Below are 15,487 nucleotides of genomic sequence, written 5' to 3'. Positions count from 1 at the left end.
ACATACATAATATCTTTATAAGTTTTTACCCATGTAAAACAACTAATATACCGAGGAATGTAATAGAAAGGCAATACCAACTTTAAAGTATCATGGCATTTTAGGAAACCACATACAAATCATGTCACTAGATCTACAAAATGTAGAAAATGATCAAATTCTTTCATGTTTTTGTAGAAAATGATCAGATTCTTTCATGTTTTCCACTACAAATCATGTCACTAGATCTACAAAATGTCAAGCTGCAACCCCATTTTCCAGTTCTGTAGCCTCCGACATTATTATTTCAGTATCTCTTATATCCCTTTTCAAAACATTACCCAGTCTCGCTATTGCCTCAGTTTGCTGCTGTAAGACCTGGTGCAGAACACCCAAAGTAGCATTTTATTAGCAACTTTCAATCAGAAAAATCAACTGAAAACCAAAATATATAACCATAAAAGTGTAGCGGTTTCATCTAGGAATAGGCTGCCTATTAAGTTCTGCTTTGAGAAAAGAGAATAAAACTAACATTATCTTTTTTCATGCAAAAGGGCTTTTATCAGAAAGATGCAATCACAAATTATGTGCCCAAATGTTGTTAATTGATGAAATGGTTATCATATGTGAGAGGACCTCACCTCCTGCATATCTGCAAGACTCTGCTCATGTATTTTGGTTGATCCAGGAAGGTGCATAGAACTTCCATCAACACCGACGTTAGCATGTAACCTTGAAACTGATAGAAGATTCTGTACCCTTCTAGCTAACTCAGCTCCTGATCCTTTCAGCTGGAATACTCTCCAGTTAGACCTCTTCAGAAATAAAATAGACCAAAAAAAAAAAAAGGGATAGGAAGGCAGAAGATGGAGAGAAAGTCAGCAAGAGATGGGGGCACAACAAGAGAAGGAATTACCTGTCTTGCTAATGTCACAAGTCTTTCAGCTAACTCTACTTCAGCTTTAACTAAAGGCACTCGGTAACCCTTCCCTTCCAAGGCCTCTACAATTCTCATTACCTTCCAAGTAGAAGAATAAGAAAATATCAGCACTTAAGATATAATTTATTGTACCTTGCCCTTTTATCTGGGGGAACACTCTAAAAAAATGATGTAACTTCATAAGAGAAAAGGGACTCTCCCACCCGCAACAGCCGCCTTTGAAGACCTTGCTCTTTTTGTCTCATTCTTTGGATCCATGGAATTGTATCAGCTTGAAAATGTCGCTGAAGCTGTAATCGACACAATTTTCATTGGTAAACAAAATTAACTAGAGCAACATGTACAGAATTACCTATTTCTCTCCCACCCTCAATGACGCTCACTTTGATTTCTCCAGGTAACTTTTAATGTCTTGCTTTGCAAAGATCAATTGATTTATCTTATGCCAGACTCTTCTCACCTCTTTTTTAATTTTAATGAGTAATCTCGTTTTAAAAAATTGGCAAACAAATATAGGGGAAGGGCAACATGAACTTCAATATGGTTATGTGCAACAATCCAAACCACAGCCTCCATAATCCAATATTAGTCACCTAACATATATATATATAGAGAGAGAGAGAGAGAGCAATGATGTCAATCAAAGGAGATGGCATAATAGGAAATGCTTCAAAAAGACCATTGCACTAATCTGTTAACGGAGAGTTCATGTTTATGCAACACTTTTGATTGAAATGATAAAAGCATTTTTGTGTCTCACAGGGGAGAAAGGTACCATTTTCACATTGGCTTGTGTTACACGCAATCTCTCAGCATCAGAGAGTATGGCTTCATCTTGAAGCTGCATTTTAACAAAAGGAATCAAATCTTGACAGTAATAACAGCAACACTACTCAAAATCCAATATTTGTGAGAATGATTACAAGGCTGACCAACAAAAATACATTCTACCAAACAAATATAGAACCATCATTGAGGCTAAACAGTAGATTCAGTATGCTGATAGCTTAAACAGTACCCCGGGACATGGGTAGAGCGACAGTTTTCTGCACCTTCTCCTTTTCTTATATCACTTTTATACGTACTGTTGAGAGTGTGATGCAATTTGGCCATCGAGTTTGTGTTCCGTTATTTTTCTTCATAAGTGGCCAAGGGACACTCTTGTAATTTTATCAAGCTTATAATATAGATTAAAATGAGAGGAGCTAACCCTTATTAGAAAACCTAAGGGGGAAAGCTCTATCTTTGTCCACTGTCTTTTCCTCTTTCTCTCTTTTTCTCTCTTCTTCTCCTTCTTTTCCTTCTCTCTTCTCCTCTTACCACTAGCCTCTACAATGGATTAAACCCTAGATCTAACATGGTAACAGAGCAGGGATTCTAGGGTTTTTAAGGTCTAAAGCTACTCAAAATTTTCAAGCAAAGTTAAGAAGATAATCTCTACCATACAAGCCTTCAATGCAGATTTTTTCAAATCAGCCTAACACAAGTGACTGAAAAATGTCTTCTCCAACCAAGGTAAGTTTTGGTAATCCTTGTTCCAACCTTCCTTTGTCTTAATCTATCATGTTATTCATTAATTTGAGAAAGGTATATGATCGTATTATTCTTTAATACACTTGAGGTCTCAACTGTACAAAAAAAATCTCAATTTTCGTTTTTTGTTCTAACCCATTTCAAAACCAGCATTGTGGGTCTCTTTGGATAGCCATTCCAATTCAAAAAATACTCTTGGAGGGTATTTCAAGTCTCCTCCTAGTTTGTGAGATTTCAGAATTTTTTGTTAGTTGAAACCCTAATTTAGGGTTTAATAATTCCAGCCATTGAATTGTGTTTCATGTGGCTTCAAACCTTTTAATTACTTGGTCTCTTTCTATCATGTTTTAGGCTATCATATTTCTAAAATTAAGCTTAGTCCTTTTTATTGGAATTTTTTTTTTTTACTGCTTATCAGGTCCAAGAAATTCAGCATAGCCATACAATTATTCTCTGTCAAGTTCCTAAGTTGTTGAATAAGGAACTCATTCTCCTACTTGCACGTGTGGCTACATAAACTTGTTTATTTGTTTTCAATTGAATTTCTTCGCTTTGAATTCCTCAAGTCCAAGTTTTGATCGTGGCTAATGTTCTTATTATTTGAAAATTGTTACTATTCCTTTAAAGGGTGTCTCTAATTATTTGCCTTGGTCTCAATCCATCAAGAGATTTTTCATCACACAGTAACTTGGATGATCACTTAACCATGCCACCTCCTTCCATTAATGAAGAAGATATTAGCTACAAAAAGTGGTTGAAAGAAGACACCATAGTGATTAATTGGTTGATCAATTGTATGGAAGAATTAATGGCAAACAATGTGGTTCATCTTGAAACTGCTAAAATCATATGAGATACATGTTCCAGACTTTATTCCAACACTGACAGCCTCCAAAGACTTTATAATGTATTTCAGGTCATGTATAACACCAAGCATTCAAACAACCTCAATGAGTATTTTTCCCGATTCAGAGGCTTCTTGCAAGCTCCTAATCAAGAGCTAAGGCATACCCTAGTCAAGTAAAACTTTCCCACTAATCTCCTATCCAAACTATGTTACTAAACTCTTAATCAAAGGAAGACTCTTAACCATGAAAGCAAACTACTATTTCAGCAAAACATTTCTAATTTAACAGCCAAGAGAAGGACAAACTCCCTCTTCAGAATGTGCCTAAACCACTCTTCAAAAAGACTTCCTTATCCTCCTACAATTAAAAGAGTGACCCCCTCATCCCTCTTATATCCTTATAGCATGCAAGAACCCCTGAAACTTTTGTAAAATTCCACCTTCTATAAAGAACAAGTACATCTTACATTCAAGCCCAAAAGGTTTGGTTACGAATGTCTGTTGGATCAACCCCATTGCATGCAAATATACTCACTTCATCCACAAATTGTCCTCCGGTGTTAGTGAACAACTACATGTGAAGTCTTTTGCACCTGTGGCCCATAGTGTACCTCTCATCGCAATTGAAGTATAATCTGCTGGTTCAGGACATCTAGCTCTTCTAAAGTTAGCTTTTTCAAGAGTCTTAGACTGTCATTCCTAACCAAAGTGTTGTTGCACTAGCGCACTAGTTGTTTTTGGTCGAACAAGGCATGGATTGATGCTTCTTCGTGCACTCTCACTGATTCTATGGCATCTAGCAAGGTCTTTGTTTTAAAGAATAGGGCATTTGCAGTTAATTCTGCCTTGAGCCCACTAATAAAGTAACTGACTTAAATTTTTCGCATCAATCCAAACACACAGTGAGACATTCAAATTCTGTTTGATATGTCTTCAACAAACTAGTTAGGCACAGTTTAGTGAGGGCAACAACTAACTCTTCATATTCCTGTGGTCCAAATCTTACATGCAATGCTCTATCAAAGGAGTCCCAATTGAGGCAAGGTTGAGACTTCCGGTGCCACTTTGAACCATGATATAGCCCATTGATGAGGGATGGTCATGTGGTTTTAGTTAAGCGCATCTGGCGGGGAATAATCGGCTGGAATTTGATAAAGTTGAAGAAGAAGAAGAAGAAGAATTGAGAATAAAAAGAAGAAGAAGAATTGTGAAGAAGAATAAGAAGAGCAAAGAGGAACAAACTCCAATCTTGCTTACAACTTATTAATGACAAAAATTCTAAATTCTAAATTCAAACAAATAGATAAAAATCTATCTCATAAAATCAAGGGAAAATAAAATAAAAAATAAAATAAATTCATAAAAATGAATAATCACCCAACCACTTTGAGGTGGCTCCTGGTGGGGCTTGATGCGTCCAAGTGCACACTTGTGTGATCAATGGCATACTAGTGTCTCCACCAATTCTCCCGGGTTGGGTGAATCTAATCCCTATCGAGTATAACTCCTGATGGCTCTGATAATACTCGAACAAATCGGGGTCCAACTGTTGCAATGTCTTGTAGGAAATCCAAGTGTTGTTTGAATCTAGTCGCCCCATCCAATGTGTTAAGAAATGTTGAAGTTCACCGCTCCTAGTAAAGACAACTTGTTCATCTAAATTAGCATCATAAGGTCTTTTTGTGCTAGTGGGAGGGAAAGAGCGACATGATTCAAAGGGACTTCAGAAGAAGAAATAGGCATTGTATCTATCGATGTGGCAGATTCAGAAGGTGTAATGCAAAAAGGATCATCAAGAATGGATGAGTGGCCCCTATAAGCCATCAAATCCCCAATGTTAAATGTGGAGTTAATTCCTGGATCGGGAAGCAATTCAACAACATAAGTATTAAACCCTACACTTTTTAGCATCTTAAATGGTCCTGCACTACAAGCTTACAACTTTCGAGTGAGCCTTGTAGAAAACTACTCTGGTCAAATCTAAAACATGATATAGTCGACCACTTCAAATTGTTTTTCATGTTTACACATATCAACATGAAGTTTGTACTAGGCATTACTGGCTTGAGTACGTTGAGCAACTTCAACATGCAATTCCTAGAATCTACGTGCAAATGAGGTGGCTAACTCAAAAACCCTAGCATGGGGAGACATAGTTAAGAAATCTAAAGGTTTCTAAGGCTGATACCCATGGACAATTTGAAATGGACACATATCTATCGACCTATTCACCGAATTGTTGTATGCAAATTGAGCAACTAAAAGAATTAAGTCCCAAGTTCTATGGTGATCACCAACAAGGCATCGAAGTAGATTTCTTAAGCTCTGGTTAACAACTGCAGTCTGACCATCAATCTGTGGGTGGTAGGCAATAGAAAATTTCAATCATGTACCCACTAAGTGCCAAAGTGCTTTCCAAAAATAGCTCATAATGCAAACATCCATGTCAGAAACTATGTTCTAAGAAAGACCATATAGCTTAACAATCTCATCAAAGAAAATTCGAGCAACTTTGGAAGCATAGGAAGTTTTGATGCAAGGGATAAAATGAGCCATCTAGGAAAAATGGTCCTCCACTACAAAGATAGGGTCGTGTTTTCAAAAGGTTCAGGGAAGGCCAAAGAAGAAGTCGATGTTGAGGTCCTACCAAGGGCATATAGGGATTGGGGATATACAACCCTATGTTTAGTTTCTTGTGTTTGGCCAATTGACGGTCCTACACTATCCTACCAATTTCGCGACGTAAACAGTCCACCTCCTCAATAGTCTTGTTGCCCCCAAAATGTCCCCCAAGTCCTCCCGCAAATAGTTTCTAGATAAAAAAGTCTCGTATTGATATATGTGGAATGCATAGCTTATCTATTCAAAATAAATAATCATCCTAGATGTGGAAGTCCTTGGTGATAGGACGGTCCCTCTCGCAACTTAGTATACATGCTACCAAAGTCGGGACACGAGATGCAATCATCTATGAGTATCTCAAAGCCAATAACTTGAACACTCATAGTAGACAACAAGCTAATTTTGTGATTGAGGGCATTTGCACTCCCTAATTGGCGCTTTAAGACAAATGAGTATTCTTGCAGATACTCAACCCATCGACCATGCCTATAGTTAAGTTTCTTCTAGGAATGAGATAGTGAAAAGCCTCATGATCGGAGTACAAGACAAATTCTTGCGGAAGTAGATAGTGGCACCAATACCTTAAGGCTTGCATGACCACATAGAACTCTTTATCATAGGTCGGGTACTTTTGTTTAACAGCATTAAGTTTTTTCACTAAAATACGCTACTGGATGTCGCTCCTGACTAAGTACTCCACCTATACCTATACCTATACCTATAGCATTGTACTTTAAGCACTTAGAGAAGTCAGGTAATCTCATAACAAGTGCCTCTATCATATTTTGTTTATTTCTTGGAAAGCACGAGAGGCAGTTTTTTTACCACGAAAACCCTTCTTTCTTCATACAATCTGTAATAGGAGACAAGATGATGCTAAATGCCCTAATAAATCGTCGGTAGAAAGTGGTCATAAAAACTACCAACCTCATGGAGAGTAGAAGGTTCTAGCCACTCGATAATGGCTTTCACTTTCTAAGGATCGATAGTAATACCAACAGGGATTACCATAAAACCCAAGAAAACCAATTCATCAGTCGGGAAGGAGCATTTATGGAGATTGAGGTGGATATTCTTCCCTTTAAATGTTAGAGCGTCCGTAAAAGGTGACACCCAGATCATAAACCCATGGTCTGCCCAAAATGATATGGCCCACATCCATAGTGAACACATCACACTGGATATCTTCCTTGTACTCAAGGAATTGAATGGGGACAAGACAACTTCCCTGAACTGAAATATAAGTGTCATCGACCGACAAAACTCAGTAAGCTCTAGAGTGTGGAACGGTCTTTAAGGCCAAGGTGTGCAACTGTGTGGGACGAAAGGGCATTGATGCAATGGCTGCTATCAATGATAACTTTGCATCCCCCGTATCACCACACCTAATGTAGGTACAAAAGATAGTAGTTCGACACTAGTCATCAGACTCGTTGGGCTGAGCCAACGTACACCGCACAACATTCAACTTGAGAACGGGGGTCATAGTGGACCTAATGCAACTCAAAGTGGTCGTGTTCGCCTCACATGTTTCATCCAAAAGGTCAAAATCAGCAGGGTTAGGTTTGTACTCCACATTTTCCTGATCTTCCTGTGAGTATTCCTGATCCTCAATGACTTGAGCCCGAGTGCTACAATTAGATACAATGTACCCAAATCCTTGACACATGACATCAAATCCTAGAATTGGATTTTGACACTTCCTTCCATGTTCCCGATGTAAGGAGGTCCAAATTGCGATTCACTCTCGAAGGGGGATCTCATAAAATTGACTTTCCTGGGACTTGAGAAGTGATGGTGGAAGACCTAAAAGGCATTGTACAGGTGTCTGACCTACGTGTTGGCTGAAATTTAGAGGCCAACTCGTAATTATGGGCAAGTGCTTAGGCATCTTTCATTATGGTGATACCCTGAAGCAACATCTCATGCCTTAGATCGTTATTGAGGCCCTTTGGGAACCTACTCAAAGTGATCACCTCATCTTCTATGACAAAACACCGTATCTGAAACTCATCAAATTGAGTGATTTACTTGGCAACCAACTTACTCCCCTGCATAGGATTGTGCCACTGATTTAAAAGAATGCTTGTATAGGAGGGGGGAGGTATTCTATTTGTAATTTGAATTTCATTTCCTCCCAATGAGTAATAGGAGATTCACGTCTTCTCGCAATATCCTTCTCAACAGTTTTTCAGAAAAATGAAGTGGTGCCTATTAATTTCATTTTTGTGAACCTGACCTTCGCATCCTCAAATAGCTCATACAACTCAAATAATTTGTCCATCTCAAAAGCCCACATGGAAAATGCCCATGGATCCAAACGACCATCAAATGTAGGGCCTTGACCTTTATGTGTTTCAATATTTTGTTTTCAAACCCCACATGGCACAGGATGTATGATGTGTGGTTCCTAGAAGGAGGAAATATGCGAAGGCAGTACAAGCAAATTCCTCGTCTTTAGTATCATAACCCCTAGGAGACCTAGCTTCTACAGGACTTTTCCCTTTTGAGGACCGAAGTTCTAGGGAACTAAACCTATCAGTGATGGTACCTAACTGTTCAAGATTTGTTTGAGTGTTTCATCTTTGTTGTCTACTACGAAAGATGAAGCAATGCCAGACATAATGCAACCACTACGCATATGCATGTACTATTGAATTCTAGCAAGTAAAGCTCAAACAAACTTAATGCACATTAAGGTTAATATCTTATTTGTTCTTTTTGTGACTAGTCAAGAATTCAAATCAATAAAATTGCAAAACAAAAGTGCAAACACCACTAAGGTAAAGAAAGAGTTATTTTCATGCAATGACGTAGATTGCACCGACAGGCCAAGCTCAAAAATTAACACTAAGGATTGACTGCAAACATGTACAACAATCAATCAAATAAATGATTTTAAAAAAAAATTGGCACAGATCTCGAGGTCAAATTTGGTTCAAGTGGGTTTAACAACGAAAGAAACCAGTTTTGTTTTTCAAATGTTAAGGAAAGAAACTAGTTACCAGCATAAAAATAAATATTTAATGTAATTTAAGACAAACAATGTAATACCAAAAGGGGGATTGGAATAACGTAACTTGGGGTGATCAAGTTGATGTACGTAAGGTAGGCGGTGAACTAGAGCTGAAACAAATGAACATGCGGTCCTCAAGCACAATTTTTTTTTTTTTTTTGTTCACACATTACGCACATGCGACTTGGCACATGTGCAAAGGGTTAATGAGCATCCGAGGGAGAGGCTTTATTGGCCTCGGGAACTTAGGGTCCTTTTGATTTTGAGGCAAGGCCTGTGCTCAGGCTAGGGATTTTGGTGCTCGCCGATGAGAGGTGATAGGAACAATCGATGCAGGAGGCCAACAGAAGTTGACGGCAGCAATGTAGGTGCCAACTGATGGCGACGATGACTAAAGCATCAATTTCAACAGTGACAAAGTGGTTTAAGCGAAAAAATTGTTTGGAAATAGTGGAAATGGCTCGGCTACAGTGAGAGGCAACTATGAATGTTCGGTGGAATGGGTCCTGCAATAATTGACAGCGGTTGAAGCCAGGACGATGGTTACAATAGCTTGGAGGGGGATTTGTGACAGATCCCCTCTCGGAAACAATGATAGAAAGGCTGGGGAAGGGGAAAAGTAGCGCCTGCTCAGTTGGCAGCTCAGTAGGAGGTCAGCGATGGAAGAGAATAGCAACAACAACAAAAATTGAAGGTGAGATCATTGGTGCGGTGTTTTGGGATGCAAATGCAAAAGATTACTCGCTAAAGGAATCTTTGGCTCTGATACTAAGCTAATGAGGGACGGCTACATGTTTTTAAGTAAGCACATCTAATGGGGAATAATTGGCTGGACTTTGATAGACTTGAAGAAGAAGAAGAATTGAGAAGAAAAAGAAGAAGAAGAATTGTGAAGAAGAAGAAGAAGAGCAGAGAGGAAGAAAATAATGAGGAGAAGAAGAGTAGTAAATTTCATTCATCAACCATCAAACTCCAATCCCATTTACAACTTATTAATAACAAAAATTCTACATTCAAGATTCAAACAAATAGATAAAATCTTTCTTGTAAAATCAGGGGGAAAAGAAAATAAAAATAAAATAAAATAAAATAAAAAGAATTCATAGAAATGAATAATCACGCAACCATAGTGTGGTGGGTACTAGTGGGGCTCGATCCCTCACTAGTGTGATCGGTGGCATACTGGTTTCCCCACCACTCATTAGGTGAAACAAGGCCAATAATACTCATTATTATTTTACTATGTTGTGTGTTGAAACTTAGGATTCCATGATGTATAATCACAGTAGAAAAGGAATAAGGGGAAGAAGAGGAAGAGTTGTGGAAAAAAGGTTTTAGGAGGAGAAGAAGAATAGTGTCAAATTTGGAGAAAAGAGGAGGAAAAATAGTGTAATGTACTTAGTCCAAACCCTCCCCCTTAAGCTCTATTTATAAATAATTAAAGTACCAATATTACAATTATACCCTTCACCGTAAAAAGAGTGAAGAAGAGACAAAAAACATAAACTAATTACATCAATGACAATCCAACATATTCATATCTTCCAACACTCCCCCTCAAACTAGGAGGTATGTCAGTGATCCCAACTTGAAACAAATAACATAGATGTAGTTAGAATCTCTTCCATCACAGTGTCTCAAGGATAAGTACGAAACCAGGCACAAACTCCCAAAGGGTAGAAATGGGTGATAAAACATAAGTCGGAACTAACTTTGAATGATTTCGAACAAATATAGTGATAATAATCACTAAAGTGAGTAATGCTTGTCATTCATAAAACGGTATAAAAAAACCCAAGGGTACCAATAAAAAGTCTCAATGGACTTAAAAACACCCATATACAAAAAGGACCAACCATAGTAGCCCACCAGAAAGGGTTGGTCAAAGGGGGTAAACAAGAGTCAAATAAAGGATGGTAGGAGAAAGGCTGACAAATAATAAAAGGGTAATGGGGAATCAATAGGAATGTAAGATGAAGAAGTTGGAGCCATCATGTGCTTTATTTTCCAATGTAATTCAAATTCTTCATCAAATGAACCAATGCCGACAACAATCAGCAAATAATGAACTTAAGGCAAGCAACCAAAGAGTTCTTTAATAATAATGTCTCAATCAAAGAGACACAATAGTAGCTGTAGTAATGAACCAATGCCCTAATAACACATACCAAATATGTTGTTATATAGTAGCGGATAAATGATAAATAGTAAAAGTCTTTAAAGTTAATAAGGACACATGAGATCCTGCAACAAATCCATCCTTGAATAAAGAATATGTGCACCAAATAATAACCTGAAATCGAGTAATAAGTTGCCAATAAGTTGAACCAAGTGTTGTTAATTTTTTCAAAAAAAATAACCGAACTGAGTGTTGTTGGTTCTGAGAGCAACTATAAGGGGTCTTCTCAAAAACAGAGAAGAGTGAATAAAACAGTAATGGATGTTGCTTTCACGGTTACTACATCAGTGATTAATTCAGACACCAAACCAAGAGCTAGCCATATTGAACCAACTAATTAGTAGGCAATGACATAAGTGTCATGTTTCTGAATATAGTCCATGCTTAGAAAGGTATTACAGAATGAAACCGATTATGAAAGGCAAGATAAAAAACCGAAAGCAAAGAGTTATAGCTTGAAAGGATTTCATCGAGAGATAGGCTAAGTGAGGTTGCTCACTTCATAAGGGAATAAGTACACCAATGCTATTCCAACATATTGTTGATATGCTGCAAGGATTTTTCATAACCAGAAAAGAAACACACATTTTGAATATGATCCTAGATCAGAATCTCCTTACATAGATACTTCCATAATTTGCAGCATTAAATCAAGTAACTACTTTTTTTGGAAGTTGTCATAATTCAAAATAGGAACACTTCTTCTCTTTGACTAAATAAATCAAGGAAAGTTTCTAAAAATAAGATGATTTTCAAAAGATTCTTTCCAGATATTGTTAGTTAACAAACAGAAACTTTCCAAGGGTAGATCATGAAATACTTTCCTAATATTGTTTATCAATAACAATAACTCAAAAAATGAAGCAAAAAATTCGGCTTAAATTCGGATCTTCGCATGCAACGGGATACCAACATGACCTTTGATTCTTCCAATGTGAATATTTCCTTAAATATAGATAAGATTGACGTGAAATTTTCTCCTTTTGAAATTAGACTTAAGTACTTTTCATCCAAGTATAACTTCTCTTTATAAAATATACTTCTTTTGAGATAAATAATCTAAAAGATTTTGGACTTTGTAAATTATCTAAAAGGGTGACTCTTTCATTGGGAGGAATGATGTGGACTGATTCATCAACCTACTAGTTTTATAGGGCTCAGCAGCTTTCAATTGGCTTTGGCTGCTGGCTCCTCAAGATAGGTATCCTTTGACAAATCACTCTACAACTATTGTATCAGCTGAGTCATTGTTTGAAAGACTTTGCTCTCACTTTCACAAACCTCAATCCAGTAAGGTAATATTTGAGGTGATATGTATGTACAATGAACCCATCTATTGTCATGGCAAACTCCATCTAACTTAGCAATCATCATATCTTCTCTTTGCTACCTTGGAGTTTCTTGTCTCATCTTTGAGAGTTTAGGAGGTGAGAACATATCTCAAAGTGGGTAAAGCAGATCATCAAAGCAAAAGTAACGGAGAGCACATGGAGAAGGAAGTGGCACAAAAACATTGTTACCACAAAAAGAAACGTAAACTCCGCAACAGAAGTCGTGTTTCCCTTGCTTCCAAGGTTGCGAAGGCACTGATACAATAGTTGGGGGTGGGGTGCTAAACCAGTTGTTTTAGAGCTGAAAGCATAAGGAAAGCTTAGATAAGCTTGTTAAGCTAGCAGGCTCTCTGATAGCTCAAGGTAGACAAATATAAAAAGATCTAAACAAAATATTGGAATTGCCTACCCCTTGCCTACCCACAAAAACTATCCACTTGTAGAGCCACAAAAGAAAGCCTACATGTGAGGGAGAGTGTTAAGGAATAGTCCCACATGGATTAGTGAGTACAAAGATCATGAGTTTATTAGCTGGGAAAGAGGTTTCCTAAATTGGCTAGTCATTTTGGGATGAGCCTTGGACTCAACTTAACATGGTATCAGAGGTTTCCTAAGTTGGCTAGTCATTTTGGGATGGGCCTTAGACCCAACTTTAAATAGTATCAGAGCAAGTACTCATATGTGGGCCTACACCTAAACTATTTACTTGTAGAGCCACAAAAGTGGGCTTACACATGAGGGGGAGTGTTAAGGAATAGTTGCACATGGATTAGTGAGTACAAAGATTTTGAGTTTATTAGGTAAGAAAGAGGTTTCCTAAGTTGGCTAGTTATTTTGGGATTGGCCTTGGACCCAACTTAACAAAATTACTTAGGGTTACAAGCTTTACCACTCCCACTAGAACTCCAACAAGATGTCACTTTATCTCCCTACCCAAACAAGCTCCTAATCAAGCTAAGAATCTAACTATGAAAGCAAACTCCTAGTCAAGCAAGACTTTCCTACTAAACTCTTACGTAAACTGTGAAAGCTCCTTGTCAAGCAATACTTTCCTACTAAACTCCTACGGAAACTGTGAAAGCTCCTTGTCAAGCAATACTTTCCTACTAAACTCCTACGGAAACTGTGAGAGCTCCTAGTCAAGCAAGACTTTCCTTCTAAGCTCCAAAGGAAGCTGTGAAAGCAAACTCTTAATCAATCTAAGACTCTAACCAAGCAATAAATTTTGCAAATAAGGAGAAGATGCTCCCTCTTAAGCATGCACCAAAACTACCCTTGAAAAAGACTTCCTACCCTCTCAAAATTAAAAGAATGCGCTCCTTATCCCTCTTATACCCATAATATCAAAACCACCCCTATAGTTTCATAACAATCTCAAAATTATCACCCGTTAAGTGTAATCTAAACAAAAGTGTAATAATGTCATCATGTGTAAAAAACAACCAATCGAGGGTTGACAGGTTGGTTTTTCGAACTACACCTTTCTCTCTAAGTTTTTAAGCCCTAAAACACTCCTTCCTCTCTTGGTTTTTCAAGCCCTAAAACACTCCTTCATCTCTTGGTTTTTTTAGCCATAAATCACTCCTTTCTCCCTCCTTTCTTCTGCCATCAGTCTTCTTCTTCTTAAGTACTTATTTCTCGATGGATCAGACCTATTACCTCTTGATTTCTCTCTTTTTTTTTTAATCTGCCTGCACTAACAATCAGAGAGCAGAAAATCTCAGGAGCTGCATGATGTGCCTCTTGTTTAGCAATCCACCCATTTTCCAAGTCTACCTTCTCATAGACACCCATCGGTGACCTGATACTTGACAATTTTTATCTTGAAGTTACTAACCAACTGTATTAAATTCCGTTGTTGCTAAAAAAATAAGTGATATGAGCACTTCACATGAAATGAAAGACTAATGACAGAGAATAATACTAGTAACAAAATACTTAAGCAAACATTGGATACTTCTGTCACTTTTTTTCTCAAAAATGGCATCTACCATTCAACTTTGGTTGATATGAAAAATGTAAACATCTCCATTGATTATGATGTTTACGAATTTATAACAATTTTTTAGAAAACTGAACCACCAAATATACCAAGCAAGATGTTTAAGAGAAAATCATACTGAAATCATTATGATATGAAAAATAAAAAATTTCAATATATGTACGACTATACAAGAAAACTGAATACCTTAAGCCTCTGAGAAAGATCCTTGAAACCCTGGACAAGCTGTGGCCACAACCTCTCCCTGTCAGTGCTTTCCATTCCCTCCAGCTTCCCCATTGCCTCAGCCCACATAATCTGGAAATACAGACTACATCCCAAAATCAACAGTACCCCAAAAAAATTTCAGAGCACAATGTCTGCAAAAAAGTAGCATAAACTCCTAGATGGGCACAAAGAAAAAGAAGCAACTAACAAACTCACATCTGACACACCAACTGACTTCATTCTTGCAGCCGGCTCAGTCACACTGAACAACAGATGCTGAAAAATTACCAGTTACGTCACTTCCTGAACCGTAGGAATATCGTGGGGAATCGTCATAATTCGAATTCGCCTAAAAGAAAGAAAAACATTCCAACCTTGAAAGCATACTTGGGGTTTGTGACCTCGTCCTTGTAGGCATCCACAATCGCCTGACCAAAATCAAATCGTGCTTATAGTACTACCCTTTATTAAAAGAAATTAAAAAGTTTCCAGCAAGGAACATATAATCATGACAAATAGAAGGGAAATAGCTTTTTGGCTTGAGAATGTTCACCTGGATGTCACGATCAGCAAGAGAAAAGGGGAGAGGAGCGACAGGGGCCATCTGAGTGGTCAATTGAGGGGTAAGAGGCGTGTGCATGCCAAACAATGACTGCTGGTGTTGTTGAGGTTGTTGAGAACCGAACAAAGGAGTTTGCTGCTGCATTGCAGGGGTGGAGAACAAGGAGGAGCCAAATGCCGGATTAAAGGAAGGCGTCGATGGAGTGCCGAAAGCCGGAGTGGAAGAAGTTGGAGTTCCGAACATGGTTGCAAAATAAAAGAATGTTATGC

The 15,487-nt window shown here is 37.9% G+C and overlaps 1 protein-coding gene across 1 annotated transcript; it reads right to left on the bottom strand.

Annotated features, from left to right (window-relative positions):
- Positions 1-15,487, bottom strand: LOC137963566 (nuclear pore complex protein NUP54). Its single transcript, XM_068810694.1, has 9 exons — positions 15,210-15,487; positions 15,031-15,084; positions 14,873-14,932; positions 14,636-14,746; positions 1,695-1,760; positions 1,123-1,209; positions 896-997; positions 621-770; positions 1-357 (listed from the first exon to the last, which is right to left on the bottom strand). Exons 1-9 carry the CDS (start codon positions 15,459-15,461, stop codon positions 238-240), a joined length of 1,002 nt encoding a protein of 333 aa, XP_068666795.1. The 5' UTR covers positions 15,462-15,487; the 3' UTR covers positions 1-237.

Source organism: Aristolochia californica, unplaced genomic scaffold (assembly GCF_029961685.1).
Source record: "Aristolochia californica isolate CCGP_79_NKW_82.1479 unplaced genomic scaffold, dmAriCali1.0.hap1 SCAF_4, whole genome shotgun sequence".
Classification (NCBI taxonomy): domain Eukaryota; kingdom Viridiplantae; phylum Streptophyta; class Magnoliopsida; order Piperales; family Aristolochiaceae; genus Aristolochia; species Aristolochia californica.
This window is presented reverse-complemented; position numbering and strand designations above follow the sequence as displayed.